Source organism: Vulpes vulpes, chromosome 11 (genome assembly GCF_048418805.1).
Source record: "Vulpes vulpes isolate BD-2025 chromosome 11, VulVul3, whole genome shotgun sequence".
In the NCBI taxonomy this organism is placed as follows: Eukaryota; Metazoa; Chordata; class Mammalia; order Carnivora; family Canidae; genus Vulpes; species Vulpes vulpes.
Window position 1 is genome coordinate 33,818,754 of NC_132790.1, and position 18,385 is coordinate 33,837,138.

Genomic DNA, 18,385 nt, shown 5'->3' on the forward strand with positions numbered 1-18,385 from the left:
TTGTCTATACTCAACTAACTAAAGAACACCATGTCAGGAAGTCCAAAATCAGGTTTGATCCTTTTATCATCCTGTTAACTCTACCATATTCTATGACCCACAGTACTGTCTTAATCCAAGACATTCATTTCTCAAGTGCATATCCCAACACAGGGTAAGAGGCAAGGACTGGAGAGGGGATGAATTTCAAGAAAAAGAATAAATCAGTGACTCCTGCAGTACGGGGGGGTGCGGGGGGGAACAGATTCCCACACCTGACCTATAGCATATACTAGTAAACTGTGAATAAATGAATGGGTGAACGAATGCCTTATTAGTAAGTAGTTTCATCCCTAATTGTGAAAGATAAGATCTTAAGTGATATATCCAAAGAATATAGAATCATATAATGTGTTTTAGAAGGGACCTTAAAGATATCTATCTAATCTAGTGTGTGTTTTGTAGTTGAGAAAATCAAGGCTTGGAATTAAATGATTAGCCCAAAGTCACACAGCCTGTCATTATCAAAGACTAGAATTTATGTCTCCTGCTTCTCAGCGTAATACTCCTTCCACTATATCTTCATATAAAGCATCTTTCTCTTCATTAGAAATAATTAGCATAAAACCTTCATATTCTGAATACAACAGAGTAGTCTTATTTAGTATTACAATAAGAAGGCCTTAAAGATTATTTAATCTAGTCCCTTATTTTACAGAGGAGAAATCTGTGATACAAAATGTTAAACGACTTGTCCAAGGTTAGCCAATTAGAGAATAAACAAATTCAGGTGCCCAAATTCAGAGCACATTCCACTTTATGCTGAAGGACATTAGTGTACTAAAAGCTTATTTGCTTTTACCTACTTTGATGACATATTAAACTTCACATGTGGGCAACAGGAAATGTTTATTTATATACAAGTACATGAGAAAGCAATTTCCATTCATCTTTTTAAAAAATTTTTACAAATAAAAAGTTATTAATACATTCATCCTTTGCACACAAAATACATTCTTCTTAGTTTTACTCTCAGTATGAATTTTGCTTAATAAAAACAAGACAATGGACAGATGGTTTGGCGATTTGACAATCTTTTTTCAAGATGGAAAATCCAAACTTTAAAGACAGTCAATATGTAAAAGAAAATAGATATTAAAAGTGCTCCTTCATTGAATCCTAGAAGATTGAATGAGTACTCCCTTTCTAATGTGGTTTGTAGCTATCCCTTAAAACAATGCAGAGGATTTTAGAAGTTCTCTATGCATTGACAACTCAATTTCTACAAGACTGAAATAGTCTTCATGAAATTGATTATTATATGTAAATGGTAGGCTCATAGAAAGATTCCTATGGACATATTGGGAAGTTAGCCATTTTTCAGAGGTCTCCTAATTGACCAATTGACCTAAGATTGTAAGTTGTAATATCCAGGTGGGATTTTTAAGAGGTTTTGCTTAAGTGAACACAAATGACTTGATTTGTTGGACTAATCACTTTTAAGAAATATGTGAAAATATACATCCACAGAGAAAACTTGTACACAATGTCCATAGCAGCATTATTTATAACAATCCCCAAATGGAAACAACCCAGATGTTCATCAACTGATGAATGGACAATTGTGGAATATACATACAATGGAATATTATTTAGCCATAAAAAGAATGTATTGATTCATGATACAACATAAAACTTGAAAACATTATGCTAAGTGAAAGAAGTCAGACACAAAAAACCCCACATATTGTATAATTATATGAAATGTTCAAGATAGGCAAATCCAGAGAAACAGAAAGCAGGTTAGTGGTTATCAGATGTTGGGGGAGGAGGGTGGAGAAGTGATTGCTAATGAGTACAGTTTCTCTTTGGGATACTGAAAATGTTCTAGACTTAGATAGTGGTGAGTGTTGTACAACTTTGTGAATATACGAAAAACACCAAATGGAACACTTTAAAGGGGTGAATTAATTCCAAAAAGAGGGCTACAACTTCATTAAAAAAAAGATTTTAATGAAGTTCCTGTTCCCTATCCCTCCTATTTAATGTTGATTGAAGTTTTTATACAATCACCTTTCTATAGAATGTTTTCAGCTAAGTGCACTCAGGTCATTATGGGCTTATATTTCTAACAGGCTTTTTATTGAACAAACAAAATACATGAACATATAGGACAATACATTGTACTGTTATTTTCTGCATATTAACATTTAAAACTAAGTATTACGCCTGTGCTGAAGCAGATGGTTAGATTTTTATATACTGGTGTGTTCAGATATTAATGAGAGCCTATGCTTAAAACCAGCCAAATATTAATAACTGAGTTCATAAGATTTGATGAGTAACATGTTTGTTAAAACTATGTGTATGTTAAAGATCCATGTTTTAAAGGAAAGAGATAGGAAAAGGGGGGAAGTCAGGGGTTCTCTAAGTCTTCATAAAACAGCTTCTCTAAATATTTTAACTAGCTGCTGAGAAGAACTCCAGAATGATATATTTTGCATTTCATTTCATCCCTACACTAAAAGTCATGCATTAAAGTATAGTAATAATATATGTGGGGCATAACTTTTTCCCTTTAGGTGATCTAAAAATGTCTTCTTAACCCATTATTATTTGAAATTTGAAACAGAGTTTTGGAGGGGTGTGTGTGTGAGAGTGTGTGTTGCTGAAAACAACTTACACACTTACATTTATGTAAGTGTATTTACATAAATACATTTATATGGCTCCCTTACATATCATCAAAGGAGCTCCAACCATCTGGTATGTCTAGAGGACACTTCAGTGAGCAGAAATTAGAAGCCAGCGTTCCAGTCATTTGAAATTTTCAACAAAGGGACATGAAAGCCCCAACACATCTTAAAGGGATAAGAAGATTAATTTTTTTTAAATAAATCAATTGACATTCATTGTCAAATAGCCTACAAGAAAGTTCCAGTAGCATTCTGCAGTTGTATAGGATGAGAGAGTATTTCTAATGATTACATTCCAGAAAGCAATATGTTTAGCAGCTGTTTTTCAGAGGGCTTATCAAGTTTTGCTATTGTTATTTAATCCAGGCATAACTATGTAACTTTAAACAAAACTGTGGACCATTCAACTAACTAGTGATAAATTATCCTAACAGACCAGATTCTTTTATTATTCTCTACATAAACTTTTGCTTTATTAGGCATTGGGTACTCCAATTTTTATTTCAGAATACAGTGTACATGTAGAAAGGGACAGAAACCCTGCAAAATTTGGGTGTTGGTAATTATGTCCATCAAGTATATGTCATCTATGAAATGAAATTCTAAAAACAGGTGACAAAACTAGGTTTCATGACTCCATTTTTGTCAAAAGGAGAAAACAAAAGCCATAACCAGATTACTTCAGAATCACACTGTGTTATCAAGTACATAAGGAAGAAAAATACATGGATAATTGACGAGTTAATCAACAGTAAGATTATGATCTATATCTGATATTAGTAAGAAACTAAGAGTTTATAAATACCTAGTCTGACATTCCCCAAGAGAATAATGATTATGACCTTAATGAGCTTTTTCTGAATGTCATTAAGGGCAATAATAAATGGCAAACATGGTCCCCTAAAAAGAAGATAAGATCAACCCATTTTTCTTCCTGTGGAGAATGGGCCCAAGAAGAAAGAGGTTCAAATAGCACTGTGAGGTATTTCAGTAATAAAGTTAAGTTTCCTGATAATGAGTTTGCAACCCTGGAATTGCCTATTGGGAAAGAGTGCAAGAATACCTTTCCTGAAGTATGTAAAGAAATAGAGACTCTTGGGTAACAGTAATGCCCAAAGGCAGAAAGATGGATCAAATAAGTGACTTCCTTTTAAGGCCCTTTCAGAAATGGTGCTCTTTGAAGTTGAGAAGTGTTCTTTGTTTTGTCCTAAAAATCTATACTTTTATCAGACCATCCAAAATCTGCCCTTAATTAAGAAGAAAAGAACTAATATTTGAGTGCATACTGTTTACTGAGCACTGTCCTAACTTTCGATTTATCTTAACTAATTTTCACAATAATCCTGACAGGTACTATGAGTCTATCTCTCACAGATAAGGAAACTGATGCTCAAGAGATTATGCTTTGCATAAAGTTACAGCTAATTCATGGCAGTACTAGGACTCCTCATACCTAACCTGGTGTTCCCCCTTTCCCCCTTCTACACATCTCTGTCATCACTCCCTGAAATGTTAAAGTTAACAACCCAACAAGGATTCCCTTAGGAACTAGAACACAACATCTCCAGAAATTCTGCTCTAATTCAGTGGGAAAGTAAAAATTTGTCTCATGTACCAAATAAGCCAATTAAAGAGATGGCTAGCTTTTGTGCCCTGATCTCTAATTTAAAGGAGTCAAAGTAACTCTTACCCAAACTGAAGTGTTTCTCACCATATTGATGCAAGACCAATGACTTTATAAAGAATAATGAAAAGCCATCTATCAGCCTAACAGGGATGCAAGTTATTTTGCAGATGGGATTATTTGGTCATGAGCTTTATTAGTAAATGTTGCTTATAGTTATCTCTGATTTTTGACAATCCATGTTTTGTTACTTTTTCTACATAAAGAATTTAGGCTTGGTTCTATTAAAATAATTTGCAGATCATGTTTTTTCAAGAGAATCAAGCCAACTAACCAGGTCATTTGATGCTGTGCCAAAATAGGTCATAGGATCTGCTTTATGTCATTAACACACACCAGCCCATCCCTAATGGAAGCTGCAAAACTTCATGTTGGCATATTCATGGGATCTATAACTGAAGATTCTGTTCTGCTAAAAATGCCTGGTCTGAAATCCTAGATACTGATTATTCACTAAACTGAGCATGGCCTATGTTTGGCAAGTGACAAGAACATGATTTCTATGATTTCACATAACTTCTATTAAAACAATACCTTTTCTTCTTTTTAACTCAAGAACTAGTTTGTGATTTCAACTGAACATCAGTGAATGGATTGACAAAGCAATCCCAGCCTAGGGCACAATGACAAGCCAGCCTCTTAGCCAAACATGTAACCAACTCCTTCCAGGAGGGTTGGCAAATAGCAAAGCCTTTAAAAAAAATCATTAGCTGTGAGTCAATAGATACTTAACTGTTATGAGAGGCAAAGTGCTACAACATAAGTTAATAGGTCATCTAGTCCAACCTCCAACCAATGTTGAGATCCTTTCCCACATCATCTAGCATCTGCTTGACAGATACTATTATCTAAGCAGACCCTTCCATTGTGACTCATCTTTTGAGAAAGTTCTCCCTGACATACAGCCCAAATCTGTGGCCTATGGTATTTATAATCAGTGGGCACTCCACTGCTTTGACCAGAGACTTGCTCTAATTCACTAGTTGTATTCCTGTCTCTTTCCTAAGCTAACTTCTTCAAACATTCTTCGAGTGCCATAAATTTTAAATTCCTTCATCATCTTTGTTATGCTTCAGTTTGTTTTTAATTTTAAAGTATAGCTCCCAAAAATGACTGTAACATTCCAACATCATAGATTTAGGAAAGAAGATGAAGTGTCATCTCTCTGGTTCTAAGATTACTATATTAATTGTTTGAAGGGATGATAACTTCTTAATTCAGTATGCTTTCTACCTAGTGTAATGAACGTAAGGGAAGGCAGCTTTCCTTTTAAACACAAATGTACTCATGGGACAGAAATGAAACTTGAAAAGAAAGAAAAGCAAGCACATCCCCCTCTTATCCCAAAATTAGTGCTCAACCAGATTGCTTATGTGGAGTGCTGTTTGTCTGAACAATGAGAGACACATCTTTTCACTGTTTTTGAATTTCAATTTAAGTCTCAAAAGTATTATGATGGCATTAAAATGCATCTGTCAGGACCATGGTTGAGGAAAAGTACATAAACAGTTGCAGTTTACAAAAAAAATCTAGAGAAAACAATGGGCAAACCCTAGAAGAGCTCTTCCAGAGGCTAATAAGAGTATTCTGTAAAATACGAATGGCCATAAAATGTAGCATTCTGCAGGATTAAGAAAAAGAAAGTGTCTATCTTAAGAGCCATTGGTTTGATATATGGGATGAAAAAAAAAGGAAGTTTTTTTCTGGTTATAAGATGATATCTTACGTGGCTTCGTTTATAAAAAAGATGTTTTCACTTTAGTCAGAAGAGCAATTCAAAATCACTTGCAACTGATATCTTTTTAAAATGATTCATTAACTGAAATTTGATGCTGAATCTGGAAGAATTATATGTAATAGTGAAGGAGATAAATGAGACAAATCATTGACCTAACACTAGAAGTCACCAGTGTCCTCTAAAGGTATATATTCATGAATAGAATCCAGTCCTCTGTTAATTTCTGCCTCCCCTCTCCAACAAATCTAATTGCTTAAAATAATCCTAACCCAAATATATTATTTTGGCTAGTGGTTTTTTTCTTTCTTTCAGAAATTGACACATTGCCAAATCAATTCACTTGACTTTCATTTCTACTTACACTCTTGCCACTTTACTCAGGAAGAGATAGCAACATGACATGAGTAGAAAATGGAGGGAAAAAGAAAAGCTAATTGCCTAATCTAATCTGCAGAAAGGATAATTGGCCCTGCATAATCAAAATTAAATGTTAATTCAATAGAAAAAATAAAAGCGGGATCCCTGGGTAGCGCAGTGGTTTGGCGCCTGCCTTTGGCCCAGGGCGCGATCCTGGAGACCCGGGATCGAATCCCACATCGGGTTCCCGGTGCATGGAGCCTGCTTCTCCCTCTGCCTGTGTCTCTGCCTCTCTCTCTCTCTCTCTCTCTCTCTATCATAAATAAATTAAAAAATTAAAAAAAAAAATAAAAGCATGTAAAGAAATAAAAAGCCTCATATAGGTAAAGGAAAAAGCACAAAATCCACTCAGGATACAGTCTACACAAAGCCATAATAAAATATTAATATCAGCAAGCTATATGATTTCACAGAATCTCCCAAATCTTTGACATGAATATCACGTGTTTTCACTGGAAATTGAAAAAAGTTTTGCCATATATTTAGTGCCAATTTTATTTATTGGGGAGAGACAAAGAGTGAGAGAGAACAAGCAGGAGGAGCAGCAGAGGGAGAGGGAGAAGCAGACTCCCCACTGAGCAGGGAGACTGATGTGGGTCTTGATCCCAGGATCTTGGGATCATGACCTGACCCGAAGGCAGATGCGCAACTGGCTGAGCCATTCAGGTGCCCCATAGTAACTTTATTACACCAAAAATGGAAGCAGACATGGACTCTGATAGTGTGAGGCACATTAAGCCAAACTGAATTATGAGAGAGCAACTCTCTTTTTCATCCACCATTAATAAATGAGAATTCATTTTTATTTAAGAAGGCTCATCTTAGCAAATATTGCCATGACAATAACAACTAGTAAACAAACCAGTGAGTGTAGCTCCTGGTCTGGGTTAAGATGACCACATTTAATTTCTCAAATTCTATTTGAGAAATTTCTACATAACTGGCAAAGCTCCACTTGGCACTAAGTCATTTATTCAACTAACAGTTATTGAGCACCTACAATATTGTCAGGGATCGTTCTCAAACTAGAGATATATCAGTGAACAAGTGTCCACAAGGCCTAATCTGGAATTCACACAACTAAGGTGGGGAGGAAAGCTCTAAAATTCCCATGTATCTCTGCTTATGGACCATGGATGGGGTGACTGACTGTAAATTACAGAAAGGCTGGGGGGAGTAACAGGGAAGGAAAGGGCCAAGAACAGAACTATTTAATCCCCTTACGATTATGGCCAAGGGTAGACAGAAGTAGCAGAGCCCTAGGGAATATGAATTTCAGAATGCAAGAGTGGTCCTAGAAGCTGTCGTTCTATGACTAAATTTGTCCAATCTAACAAAGTCTAAGTTCACAAAGCAGTTTTACTTTCAACACACTTGCTGCTGTGGAGACAAAGTTGGGTCATCACATGGGATAGTTGGATTTTTGCCCTAAATGAAAGACGGTAAATCTAAATCTATTGACATTTCCTCACAGTTTAAAAAGAGAGGTTCTTCTACCCTCCTTCATCAACTTGTTTTCTTAATAGTTTTATATTTGCTGGCTTAATGGAGAAATGAGGAGGGAAAAACGATTATAAATGATTTTGGTTGGGGTTTATTAAAATGATTTTTCTTTCCTGTAGAAACAGATTCAAAAGAAAAGCAATTCAAACTTCTGGGATCTCTTTCTCTCACCCATAGGACCTGGACAAACAGTGAAGCCAACCAAAAATATCAATCTCTTATACAATATGTATAATCTGTATACAAGAGATGAGGCACACAAATCTGCTAGAGAAATGCTACAAATGCTTTATCAATATCATGTTTCTATGTGCCTCATTTCTTTAAAATTAAATAGCTTTCAAACATCAACACATCAGGACTGAGATTGCCACCATCTACAGCAACAGAATTGCATATCCTACCCTTATTCCATTACTCATCCCTAAGTGATGCCAAGCAGCAAGCTACAGAAACATCTGACACCATGAACAACATACAGGTTTAATTATTTCCTCAATTTGCATTTGTATCAGTGAACAAATTGGAAGGCATCAAAGTATGGCACTAAAGAAATTAGTAACACATATTCAGCAGCACATCTTTCATTTTGAGTCTTGTTTTAAAATTGGCTAAGTAAAGGCATATACACCTCCATTTGAATTGGAGATTTGCAGTAACACATGCATATAAAGGGTGAGAGGAAAAGAGTAAAAAATGGGGAAACCAGGAAAGAAAGGAAAAGAAAAAGAAACAGGAAAGAATGTATGATCATGAGTCTGAGAGTAACATTACTACATGAAGAAGGGATAAATGACAGCTCCACCTGGTTCCACAAGCAGAATTTTTCTAAGGTAATTGAAGATACAAAAGTGGTTCATGAGACTTTTCATCTGTTGCTTATTGTCACTTATCATACTAAAAACATGTACAAAATTCTAAGCCTTGGTCTGTCCAAGATGGATAGTACCAGGAAGTAAAAGATGTCACCTGCTGTCAAGGACTGTGCTCTGCTTAGAACTCTGCATCGCAGTCCATTAATCCACAGTATTTTGGTCAGATCTGGTCTGTTTACTCATACTACTCATAATGTCTTAGAACTAGTCTTTTATATTAGAATATCACCAACATTTTTTTTCATTTTCTAACATTTTCATTTACTTAAAGGGCAGGTAAGATGAGAGAATAGGAGAAGAAAATGATAGAGATTTAGAGGGGACAGAATTTGAGAGGGAAAGTATTTTATTTTCCAACAGATCCACCCTAGAAAAGATAGTAATGAGACTTTGAGAAAGAGTGCCGATTCATGGACTTCCCTTATTATTATTTTTTTTATTTCAATGTAATACATTTAAGGACATCAATGTACTAAAATGTTTGGTCTGTGAAAGAGCAGAATCATTAGCACCAAAAGGAGTCATGGAGCTTGTATATATTATTAAACCAATGATTGTTACTGTTGGTCATGGGAAAAAGTTTCATTTCATTTTTACATCCCAAAGTTCTTGAAAGTGCCTGTGGACAAGGGAAATAACACTTTTCAAAGTCTCCATGGAGTCATCAATACGCACCACAGAGGCAGTACTTGGCCTTCCCAGTTTTGGTTTATCTGGTAGACAGGAAAACCAGGGCCCCCAAAAGCCCTAAATAATAGCCCCTACATGCACCCACTGACGTGCAGGAGGGATCCCTACAGTACAGTTCCCCCTGGACTGTGTTCAGGAATGCGCTTTTACTTGCTTTTTTTTTTTTTTTTTAAAGAACAAAAGCAACATGCTCTGCAGATCATGGAGCGCCTAGTGCAATTTTCTCCTTGCTCCAACTCCTGACTGCAAAAGGATGAAACCGTTATATGTTCTGCGAATGCTGGCCTGTGGACAAAGCCTTTGGCCTGCCATGCTTTGTAAGCTCTGGATCCCACAGGAGTCAGAAGGTCTGAGAGCGGGAGCCACAGTCATCACCAGATCTTCCCAGCAATTCGGAGCCCATCAGGGCAGCTGCTGATTCCTTTTGCTTCTCCTCGCCTCAGCCTTTAGTTGAAATTACAACAAGTCAAGTAGCTGATGCTTTTCCCTTCTCCCGGCAAGGGTGAGGAAACATTGTTTACAAGTGTGTTCTGTCTGGCTTCACTGATGAGGCGGCATGCTAAGTCAAGGAAGAGTTTCTCCACGTTATCGGATTCCTTGGCTGAGGTCTCCAGGTAATACATGTCCTGAGCCTCTGAGAATTCTTCAGCTCTCTGTTGGGAGACCTCTCTCCTTTCAGCTAGATCAATCTTGTTGCCTAGAACAGGGATAAATCAAAGAAGGAAACATCATTTGAGCGCGGCAGCATCTAAATTCAATTTCATATCTGAAGTCAAATCAAACAGATGGGCAAATAAAGCAAAGCAAATGTGGCTGTGATTACTGGAATGTTTATTTTAAAATATCAATGCCATTTGTAATGGCAAAGAACTGGACACAACCCAAATGCCCATAAGCCGGGCACTGGCTTCAATGAAGTATGGTACATCTGCACAATGCAGTTATTTGCCACTGTAAAAAGCAATGAGGAAGGTCTCCATATACTGCCATGGAATGAGACACGAGGATATACTGGTAAGCAAATAAAGCAAAGTAGAAAAAAGGTATATAACATACAACTAAGAAAAAGGGATAAAAAATACATAGATGCATGCTCACAAACTTATTTTATTAATGTGAGAATAAGCCAAAATTTTACTTTTAAAGATAATGGTTACCCATGAAAGGAACGAGGTTGAGGAGATAGGGAGGGGTAGAAACTTGATCTTTCTAAATATAATTTGTCTAATCCATTTGATTTCAGAATCTTAGAAATGTTTCACATAATTATACAACTATAACTATATAAAGGATACAAAATTAAATTTAAAAAGCAATCCCTACAAATGCAAAGCAAAATGGAACAAATGAACCTGTTTATCATGAAATGGCATAACCACACAGAGGGGAACTATTTTGACTTTAAGATCTAGTATTTTAGCCATGTGTCCCCAGTGGTATATACTCTAAGGACAAAAGAACTGAAGGAAAACATCTTGAACTGTTGCAGTGATCATCCAGTCAGTGACAGTGTGAGTATTGTTATTCTGAGGAGGTTCTATGGGTATTAGGGCATAAAGCAAATGAGTAACTGTATTAGTATCATTGGGTCTGAGATTTGGGGCATGGGAAAAAGGAAAGAGAGAACAATTAGGTTAACTAAATTTTTTACACTCCTGAATTATAAATGGAAGTATCAGTGTGAATAATACATGGTGGATTTTATCTTTAAGATTTTTTTCTACCTCTGTTCCCCTGGAAACCTGACAAAAGTGGTATGTCAACTGTGTTGCCCAGCAACAGAGCTTATGGTAAAAGTGACCCCTAACTGATAAAGTCCATCTGACCTAGGAATTCAGTGTATGAATTATAAATATCTAATGGAAAGTCAGAACTTTGGGCTTCCCTGAGTATGGTGGCTCTTCACTTGGAAAGACCCTGAAAGTTAGCTCTGCGGAGTTGTTACAAGAGAGACTGGTTCCTATTAAGGCTTCTAGGCCAAGGCAGGTCCATCACATGCCTGACATAAGCCTTTCTCTTCACACATGAACTGTCCCAGGGAGTCCTGGACCACTAAATGGACTGCTATTGAGGATTACTTCCACTGAGACGGAATGTCTGATGCTGACCTGCTATTAAGCCGTATTTTCTGTCCTGTATCCTTCTTAGTGAATATCATGCCAAGTGTGGCCTATTGTAGTCTTGTGAGTCAAAGTGTTTGGTGGAGCCTAATAGACAACCCCCTGTGGGCACTACAGAATTCACCACACACACACACACACACACACACACGCGCGCGCGCGCGTTCTGTACGCTGAAACGCTAAAAGCAATGACCACTCACTAGTAAGGAAGATTCCTACCACCTTGGTTGTGGCCTCTAAATATAACTTCCCATTAATAATAAACAGCGCTTCTTAAAGAGATGGCTAATTCCTGGTCTGGGGCAGGAAATGCAGAAATTGTGCCTGGAACACTTAAACCAGAAAGCAAGTGAGGTCAGTGTCAAAAGGTCATATCTACAGGACTCAGGAGACCATTTGAAGCAGCTCCTCTCTCAGAGTTGGAACAATTGGACTATCAATCATAACAATTGCAAGGGCCTAGAATATACTGAATATATCTAAATTAAAATAATATTCAAAATATAAACAAATTGGGATCCCTGGGTGGCGCAGCGGTTTGGCGCCTGCCTTTGGCCCAGGGCGCGATCCTGGAGACCTGGGATCGAATCCCACATCGGGCTCCCGGTGCATGGAGCCTGCTTCTCCCTCCGCCTGTGTCTCTGCCTCTCTCTCTCTCTCTGTGACTATCATGAATAAATAAATAAAAAATTAAAAAAAAAAAAAAGAAAAAAAATATAAACAAATTTTAGTTGTTACTGGAAGATACTAGGGAAACAACTCATTATTTTAAAATGTGGAAAAAAATTTTAAAAGATAGTCAAGGATTTTTCTTGGCTATTCTATAAGACCTGTACCTCAGAATATCAACTAGGAAGCATATTTGCTAAAAAGGAAAACAAAAGAACTGAATCTGACCAGGTCTCTAAACTTACCTACAAATCTGCAAGAAACACAGGTGATGGAAGAACCTGTCAAGTGACACTACAGTGGTGAAATAACAAAACTCAGACTTGAAAACTCTGAAGGATAAACAAATGCTTTAACAAATAAATTCCAAAGGAGAAAAAATGGAGGGATAACCTACAGGTAAAAGGAGAATTCAAAGATACAAAAATCAATTACAACATACAAGCCTTATTTGGATCTTCGATTTGAACAAATTTTTAAGAAATGTATGAGTCAATCTAGGAAATCTGAACATTGTCTAAATTTTTTATGCTATTAAAGAACAATTTTTAGGTCTGAAAAGGGGTTTGTGGTAGGTTCTCTTCTTTAAAAATCTTCCTTTAAAGATATACATTGAAATACTGAAAGATAATATAACATCTGAGATTTGCTTCAAAATAATCTGAAGGCAAGGGGAAACAGCATAGAAAGGAAACAGATAAAATAAGATTGGCCATGAGTTGATAATCACTGAAGCTGGGAGATGTGTACATGAGGGTTGGTTATACCACTTTTTCTACTTTTGCTTATGTTTGAAATTTTCCATAATAAAAGTTTTTTTTTTAAACCAGTGCCTCTTTCATACTAAATGGACTAATTATCTCCCACCAAATCTCCATTTAACTTCCTTAGACAGAATCCCAAGGAATAATGCTTTAACTCAAGTTCTCAAGCGCTTTCTGGAGAATAAAAAGAAGCCCAAGTCCTTAGATGGGTGTTTCAAGTGCTTCATGACAAACATTCTCCAGTGTGCAAGAGGGTTCTCAGGAATGGACACAGAGCACTAGGCACTTAACTCAGCAGTCTGAAGGAAAAGTCCAGCAATTTGTTACAAAGCAGCACATTACAGGTGGACAAATACAAGGCTTGGAGTTGATCTTACATGCCGTGTAACCTTGGGTAAAGAACTTCAACTCAAAAAAAAAAAAAAAAAGAACTTCACCTCTCTGAACCATGATTTCCTCATATGTAAATTAAGAATTATTACACATAAATTTCCTAATATGATTTCTGGCACAGGTGTGCTAGCTATAATGCTTACTGTACGTGTTTACTTACCTTATTGTTAACCATAATTTCTGACTTAACAATGTTTCTGAGATTCTCTACAATGTTTCTGAAATTCCAAAATTCAAGTCTTGCTAGAATTTATAGTAATGTTCCTTTTTAGGAAGAAAACATTTTTTTAAAAGATTTTACTTATTTATTCATGATAGACAGAGAGAGAGAGAGAGGCAGAGACAAAGGCAGAGGCAGAGGGAGAAGCAGGCTCCATGCAGAGAGCCAATGTGGGATTTGATCCCAGGACTCCAGGATCATGTCCTGAGCTAAAAGCAGACACTCAATTGCTGAGCCACGCAGGCACCCTGGAAGAAAACATTTTAACAGCCATATACTATTAACATTTTTCATCACCACTAGAGGAGTTTATAACAATCCAATCCATGTCACTGCAATTCCACTGTTAATGGTTATGTATTTGTAACCACAGAAAATCATGGGTTGTTTTCTGCTTTTCCCCTTTGCTAAACAGAGGTTCTATCCTCCCACAAAATGAAACAAACTGCAGAATTTCCCTTAGTGGATTCTTTCTGAAATTAGAACTTTTCAAGTCAGCATGAATATAAGAGGAGAAAAAAAAATCTTTTTTTTTAGACAATAAGCAATTGCTTCACGAATAAATTCTTTATCAACTAAAGAGATATGCTGTACCTCTAGACCAGCAGTTTCCATGATTTTGTAACTAGATTTTTTTTTTTTGGTAATGTTTAGCAGCCCACATAACTTTCACGGTAGTCTACCTTCTTCCCTAGAGCCTCCATTGACAGAAAAATCAATCAGCAATATTTTCTACTTTACTCTTCTAAACCATCAACTTGGGATAGGACCTATTTCATTTTCCCTTTCTCTCTTCAATTTCAGAAGAACTGAATGTTGACTGCATGAATTATATAGCTGTACACTATATTATTGGAAGGTACCAAGGCACAAGCATTATGTGATTATAAATTCTCTGGTGGCCACAAATCAATTTCCCCCCTCATTAGTCCTTACTTACCCACTAGCACAGTGATGACCTTGTTGCTGGCATATTGTTCTATCTCCCGCAGCCACTCAGGAAGGCAACGGAAGGATTCCTCGCAGGTTATGTCATAGGTGAGGATCAAGGCATTGGCGCTTCGGTAATAACTCTGGGTAATGGACCGAAATCTCTCTTGACCTGCTGTGTCCCAGATCTGAAGCTATAAAGGCATAAGAGAAAGATCAGGTTGGAAAAGCAGAAAAGAAAGTATTGCCTTGCTTTAGTTTAGAAATGGAAACACTTCACTCAATTTCATGGTTATTTTCTGCCCTAAGAAACAAACAACAACAACAAAAAAAAAGTGTTTTTTTTTTTTTGTTGTTGTTGTTGTTTAATGTGGTAGGTGTATCTGGTTAGGGAGAGGGGCTTGCTTTGTTTTGGGTTTTTTTTTCTTTATTATATTACCTAAGAATCTCTTTTATTCTTTAAAAAAAAGCTTACTGAGCATTTATTATACATCAAGCTCTAAGCATTTTACATATAACATAATCAATGAAGTAGGTACTATTACTATATCCATTTCTCATGTGAGGAAACTGAAACACAGAGAGATTAATCAAGTTGCTCAGTGTCTCACAGCCAATATGTCCCAGAGTCAATTTTACCAGGCACTCAAGTCCCAAAGTTCAGGCTCTTAAATACAATGACGTATTACAAATGTCAGGATACAGAGCAAGCTGTCATTCTGTGATTGCTGGCATTTTAGACAGCAAGTGGAGCAGGAGAACATCCAACCTCAACCACCTTTTCCAGCTCAGAATTCAAATGAATCTATTAATATACTATCTTTGTTAATGAAAACAGGAACAATGCCATGGCAAATAAATAATAATAAATAATAATAAAGAAAATAATCTCCCTCTACCACTTTTAAGCTCTAAGACTTTGGGCAAGTCACTTAATCTTTGGGCTTCAGTGGTTTCATGAAGAGGTTAGTAATATGCAAGTCTACTGAAAGTTCACATTTTCTGAAGTCATCTACCACTACTAAGACCTAGTAACTGATGGTTCTAATAATAAAGAAGAAAATAAAAAACACTTCTCCCTTCTCCCCAGATTTTCTTGCACAGAGTAGAAGACTGCAAAGAGAGCCATTCTCTAGAGACTCCTGAGTACAGAACAATGCAGAAGGCCTTGAGAAATAACATCAACAATAGTAAGAATATTCCCTTCTAATTGCATAAAATTCATGCCACAAAACGCACTCCCCTCCTTTAAGAGAACATCATTTCCTTAAGGGACACAAACTTTCTGAAACGTTCAGATTACGCCAGGCTCCCCATCTCCACCTCCCAGCGCCACATATTTTCTTCTTCCACCCACCCTATAATTCTCCCTTATGGCACATGACACCCTTGAATCACTTACTTGTAATGATGTTTGCTAACTGTCTTCACTAAACTGAAAGCTTCATGAAGGGGAAGTGGTCCATTTTACTCAAAGAATCCCCCATGCCGAATAAAGTGCCTGCCTCGCAGATGGTTGATGTTCAAATATTTATTGCGGGTCTCATTTAATCTTTATAGCAGCCCAGGAAAGTAGGTGAGGTAAGGTCTCCCCTCCATCTCCTAACTGGTTACACACAAATCTGGGACTCAGACTCCAGGCCTTCTTATTCCCAGTTGAGGACATACCCCACCACCACGCTGCTTTTGCCCCCAAAGAGTAATTTTAATATACATTGGCATCCAAAGAGGATGAGTTAGTTGGTGTCACCCTCTGTTCATATCAGTTTAGCTGTGAAGACTAATGAGGGACCAGTGGTCCCTGTCCCCAAACAGTGGCACAAAGCTCTCCTTTGATCTGAAGTTGCAGCTGCTCTTTATGATGTACATGAAAGTCTGTGTGTGCTGAAGGCGACCATACAGATGTTATGGCTTTTGCTGGGACAAAAGCTATTTCTCTGCTCTGCTTTAAACCTAGGGACATGGTTCCCCTCTGCCAGGATGTGTCTTAGAACAACAGACTATTGTTTTAATACCACAGTGAGCTTTGAAAAACACTTGTCATTGAATTTAATACTGTCAATCATTAGAAATCACTATGTTCTCATGATTGGCACATCTTGAGAGCAGCTTTGAGAGTTAAAACCACTGAAATATTTCCTAGAATGCTGCTTGCCAAAATGTAGGCTGCTTTCTCATAGGGGGCTGCCTATGTCTAGCCTCGGAGTTGATTCTTAAGAATATCTATATTCCACTGCCTTTATCATTTAATTAGGTTTTACTATTTTCTATGCAACTCATTCGCTCCTTTTCAGCATTTATATGTCATTAATATATGCAGAGTACTGTGCTAGGCACAGGAAGGATACAAAGATGAATACAACACAATTTCTAATCTCAAAGAGTTCACAGGGAGCTTGTCTAAAGGAAGGGCAAACACAGTAAACTGACCATAATAAAACAGGAGATGTTCTTCTGTTAAACAGGTGCCAGCAGGAGAGAATCTCTCCTAGTTTTTAATCTCATGCTGGTCAATATGTTCTCAATACTGCAGCCATGGGCTTTCTAACCATCCTCCTCTCCCTCAGGGGGATCCACTGTTCACCTACGCTCTTTGTACTACTGCTTCTCTCTATTGTCTCACAGTTGCAATAATGCATTGCAGTCACAGGTGTACTTGAGTGCCTCTTTATTAGACAGTCATTTGAGGGCAACTGCTGTCTCTCACTGAATCTTATGCTCCAGGGCCTTCCGTACAGAGTACATGGTACATGGTGGACACATTTGAAAAATGGCTAGCCAAATGAAAAAAGGATGACAGACTCACAAAGAAAGGGCTGATTAATTTTGCTTAAATGATTAGTAGGATATTAAAGAAGGTTTCACACATAAAATGTTTCACCTAGCTGACAACGAGTTCCTAGAAAGCAAGAATGCTTTACCTAACACAGGGCTCAGCATGCACCATCTACTATACCATAATATAGGTATATGGATGAATGAACAGATGGTCAAGTGAGAAAATACATGTGCATATGTTCAAGACATTCTTATCTATGCAATATACAACTAATTACAAAGACATCCAGCAAATCTTCTATTTATATCATAATTAATCTCCTAAGGTTAAAATGTTGTAGTCTGAGCTTAATGTTTTGCTTGCTTCTCATTTACTTATGACAGACTTTTAAAAAATGGATAGGAGAAAACTCTACAACTGTTTTTTTTTAAAAAAAAACTGTTCTTTTTTTTTTAAATACTTATTTATTTATTTATGATAGACATAGAGAGAGAGAGGCAGAGACACAGGAGGAGGCAGAAGCAGGCTCCATGCCAGGAGCCCGACGCGGGACTTGATCCCAGGACTCCAGGATCGTGCCCTGGGCCAAAGGCAGGCGCTAAACTGCTGAGCCACCCAGGGATCCCCTACAACTGTTTTAATTGAATTTTCTACTCAAGGTCATTTCAAAATGCAGACCACTTTAAGAGAAGGGCCTCAACTTTGCTTTAGTGAGTTGGCACTAAGGCTTAATCACCAGAAGAATTTTTCTAAGAGTTTTGATTCTCTGTCTTCAATGCTGGAAGCCATCCTAAAAGGAATGACACTTGGGGCACCTGGGTGGCCCTGGGAAAGAAAGAGAAAGAAAGAAGGAAAAGAAAAAAGAAAAGAAAAGAAATGAAAAGAAAAGAAAAGAAAAAAGAAAAGAAAAGAAAAGAAAGAAAAGA

At 37.1% G+C, this 18,385-nt stretch overlaps 1 protein-coding gene across 2 annotated transcripts in view; it reads right to left on the reverse strand.

Moving 5' to 3' along the window:
- Positions 1–869: 869 nt before the first annotated feature.
- The window catches only part of RAB30 (RAB30, member RAS oncogene family), a 91,075-nt gene continuing 73,559 nt past the window's right edge, over positions 870–18,385 (reverse strand). For both annotated transcript variants that reach the window (XM_026015231.2, XM_026015230.2), the window contains exons 4-5: positions 14,691–14,874; positions 870–10,279 (exon numbers count right to left, since the gene is read on the reverse strand). In XM_026015231.2, coding sequence (XP_025871016.1) covers positions 10,029–10,279; positions 14,691–14,874 — 435 coding nt within the window. In that variant the 3' untranslated portion in view covers positions 870–10,028. The remainder of the gene's footprint in view (positions 10,280–14,690; positions 14,875–18,385) is intronic.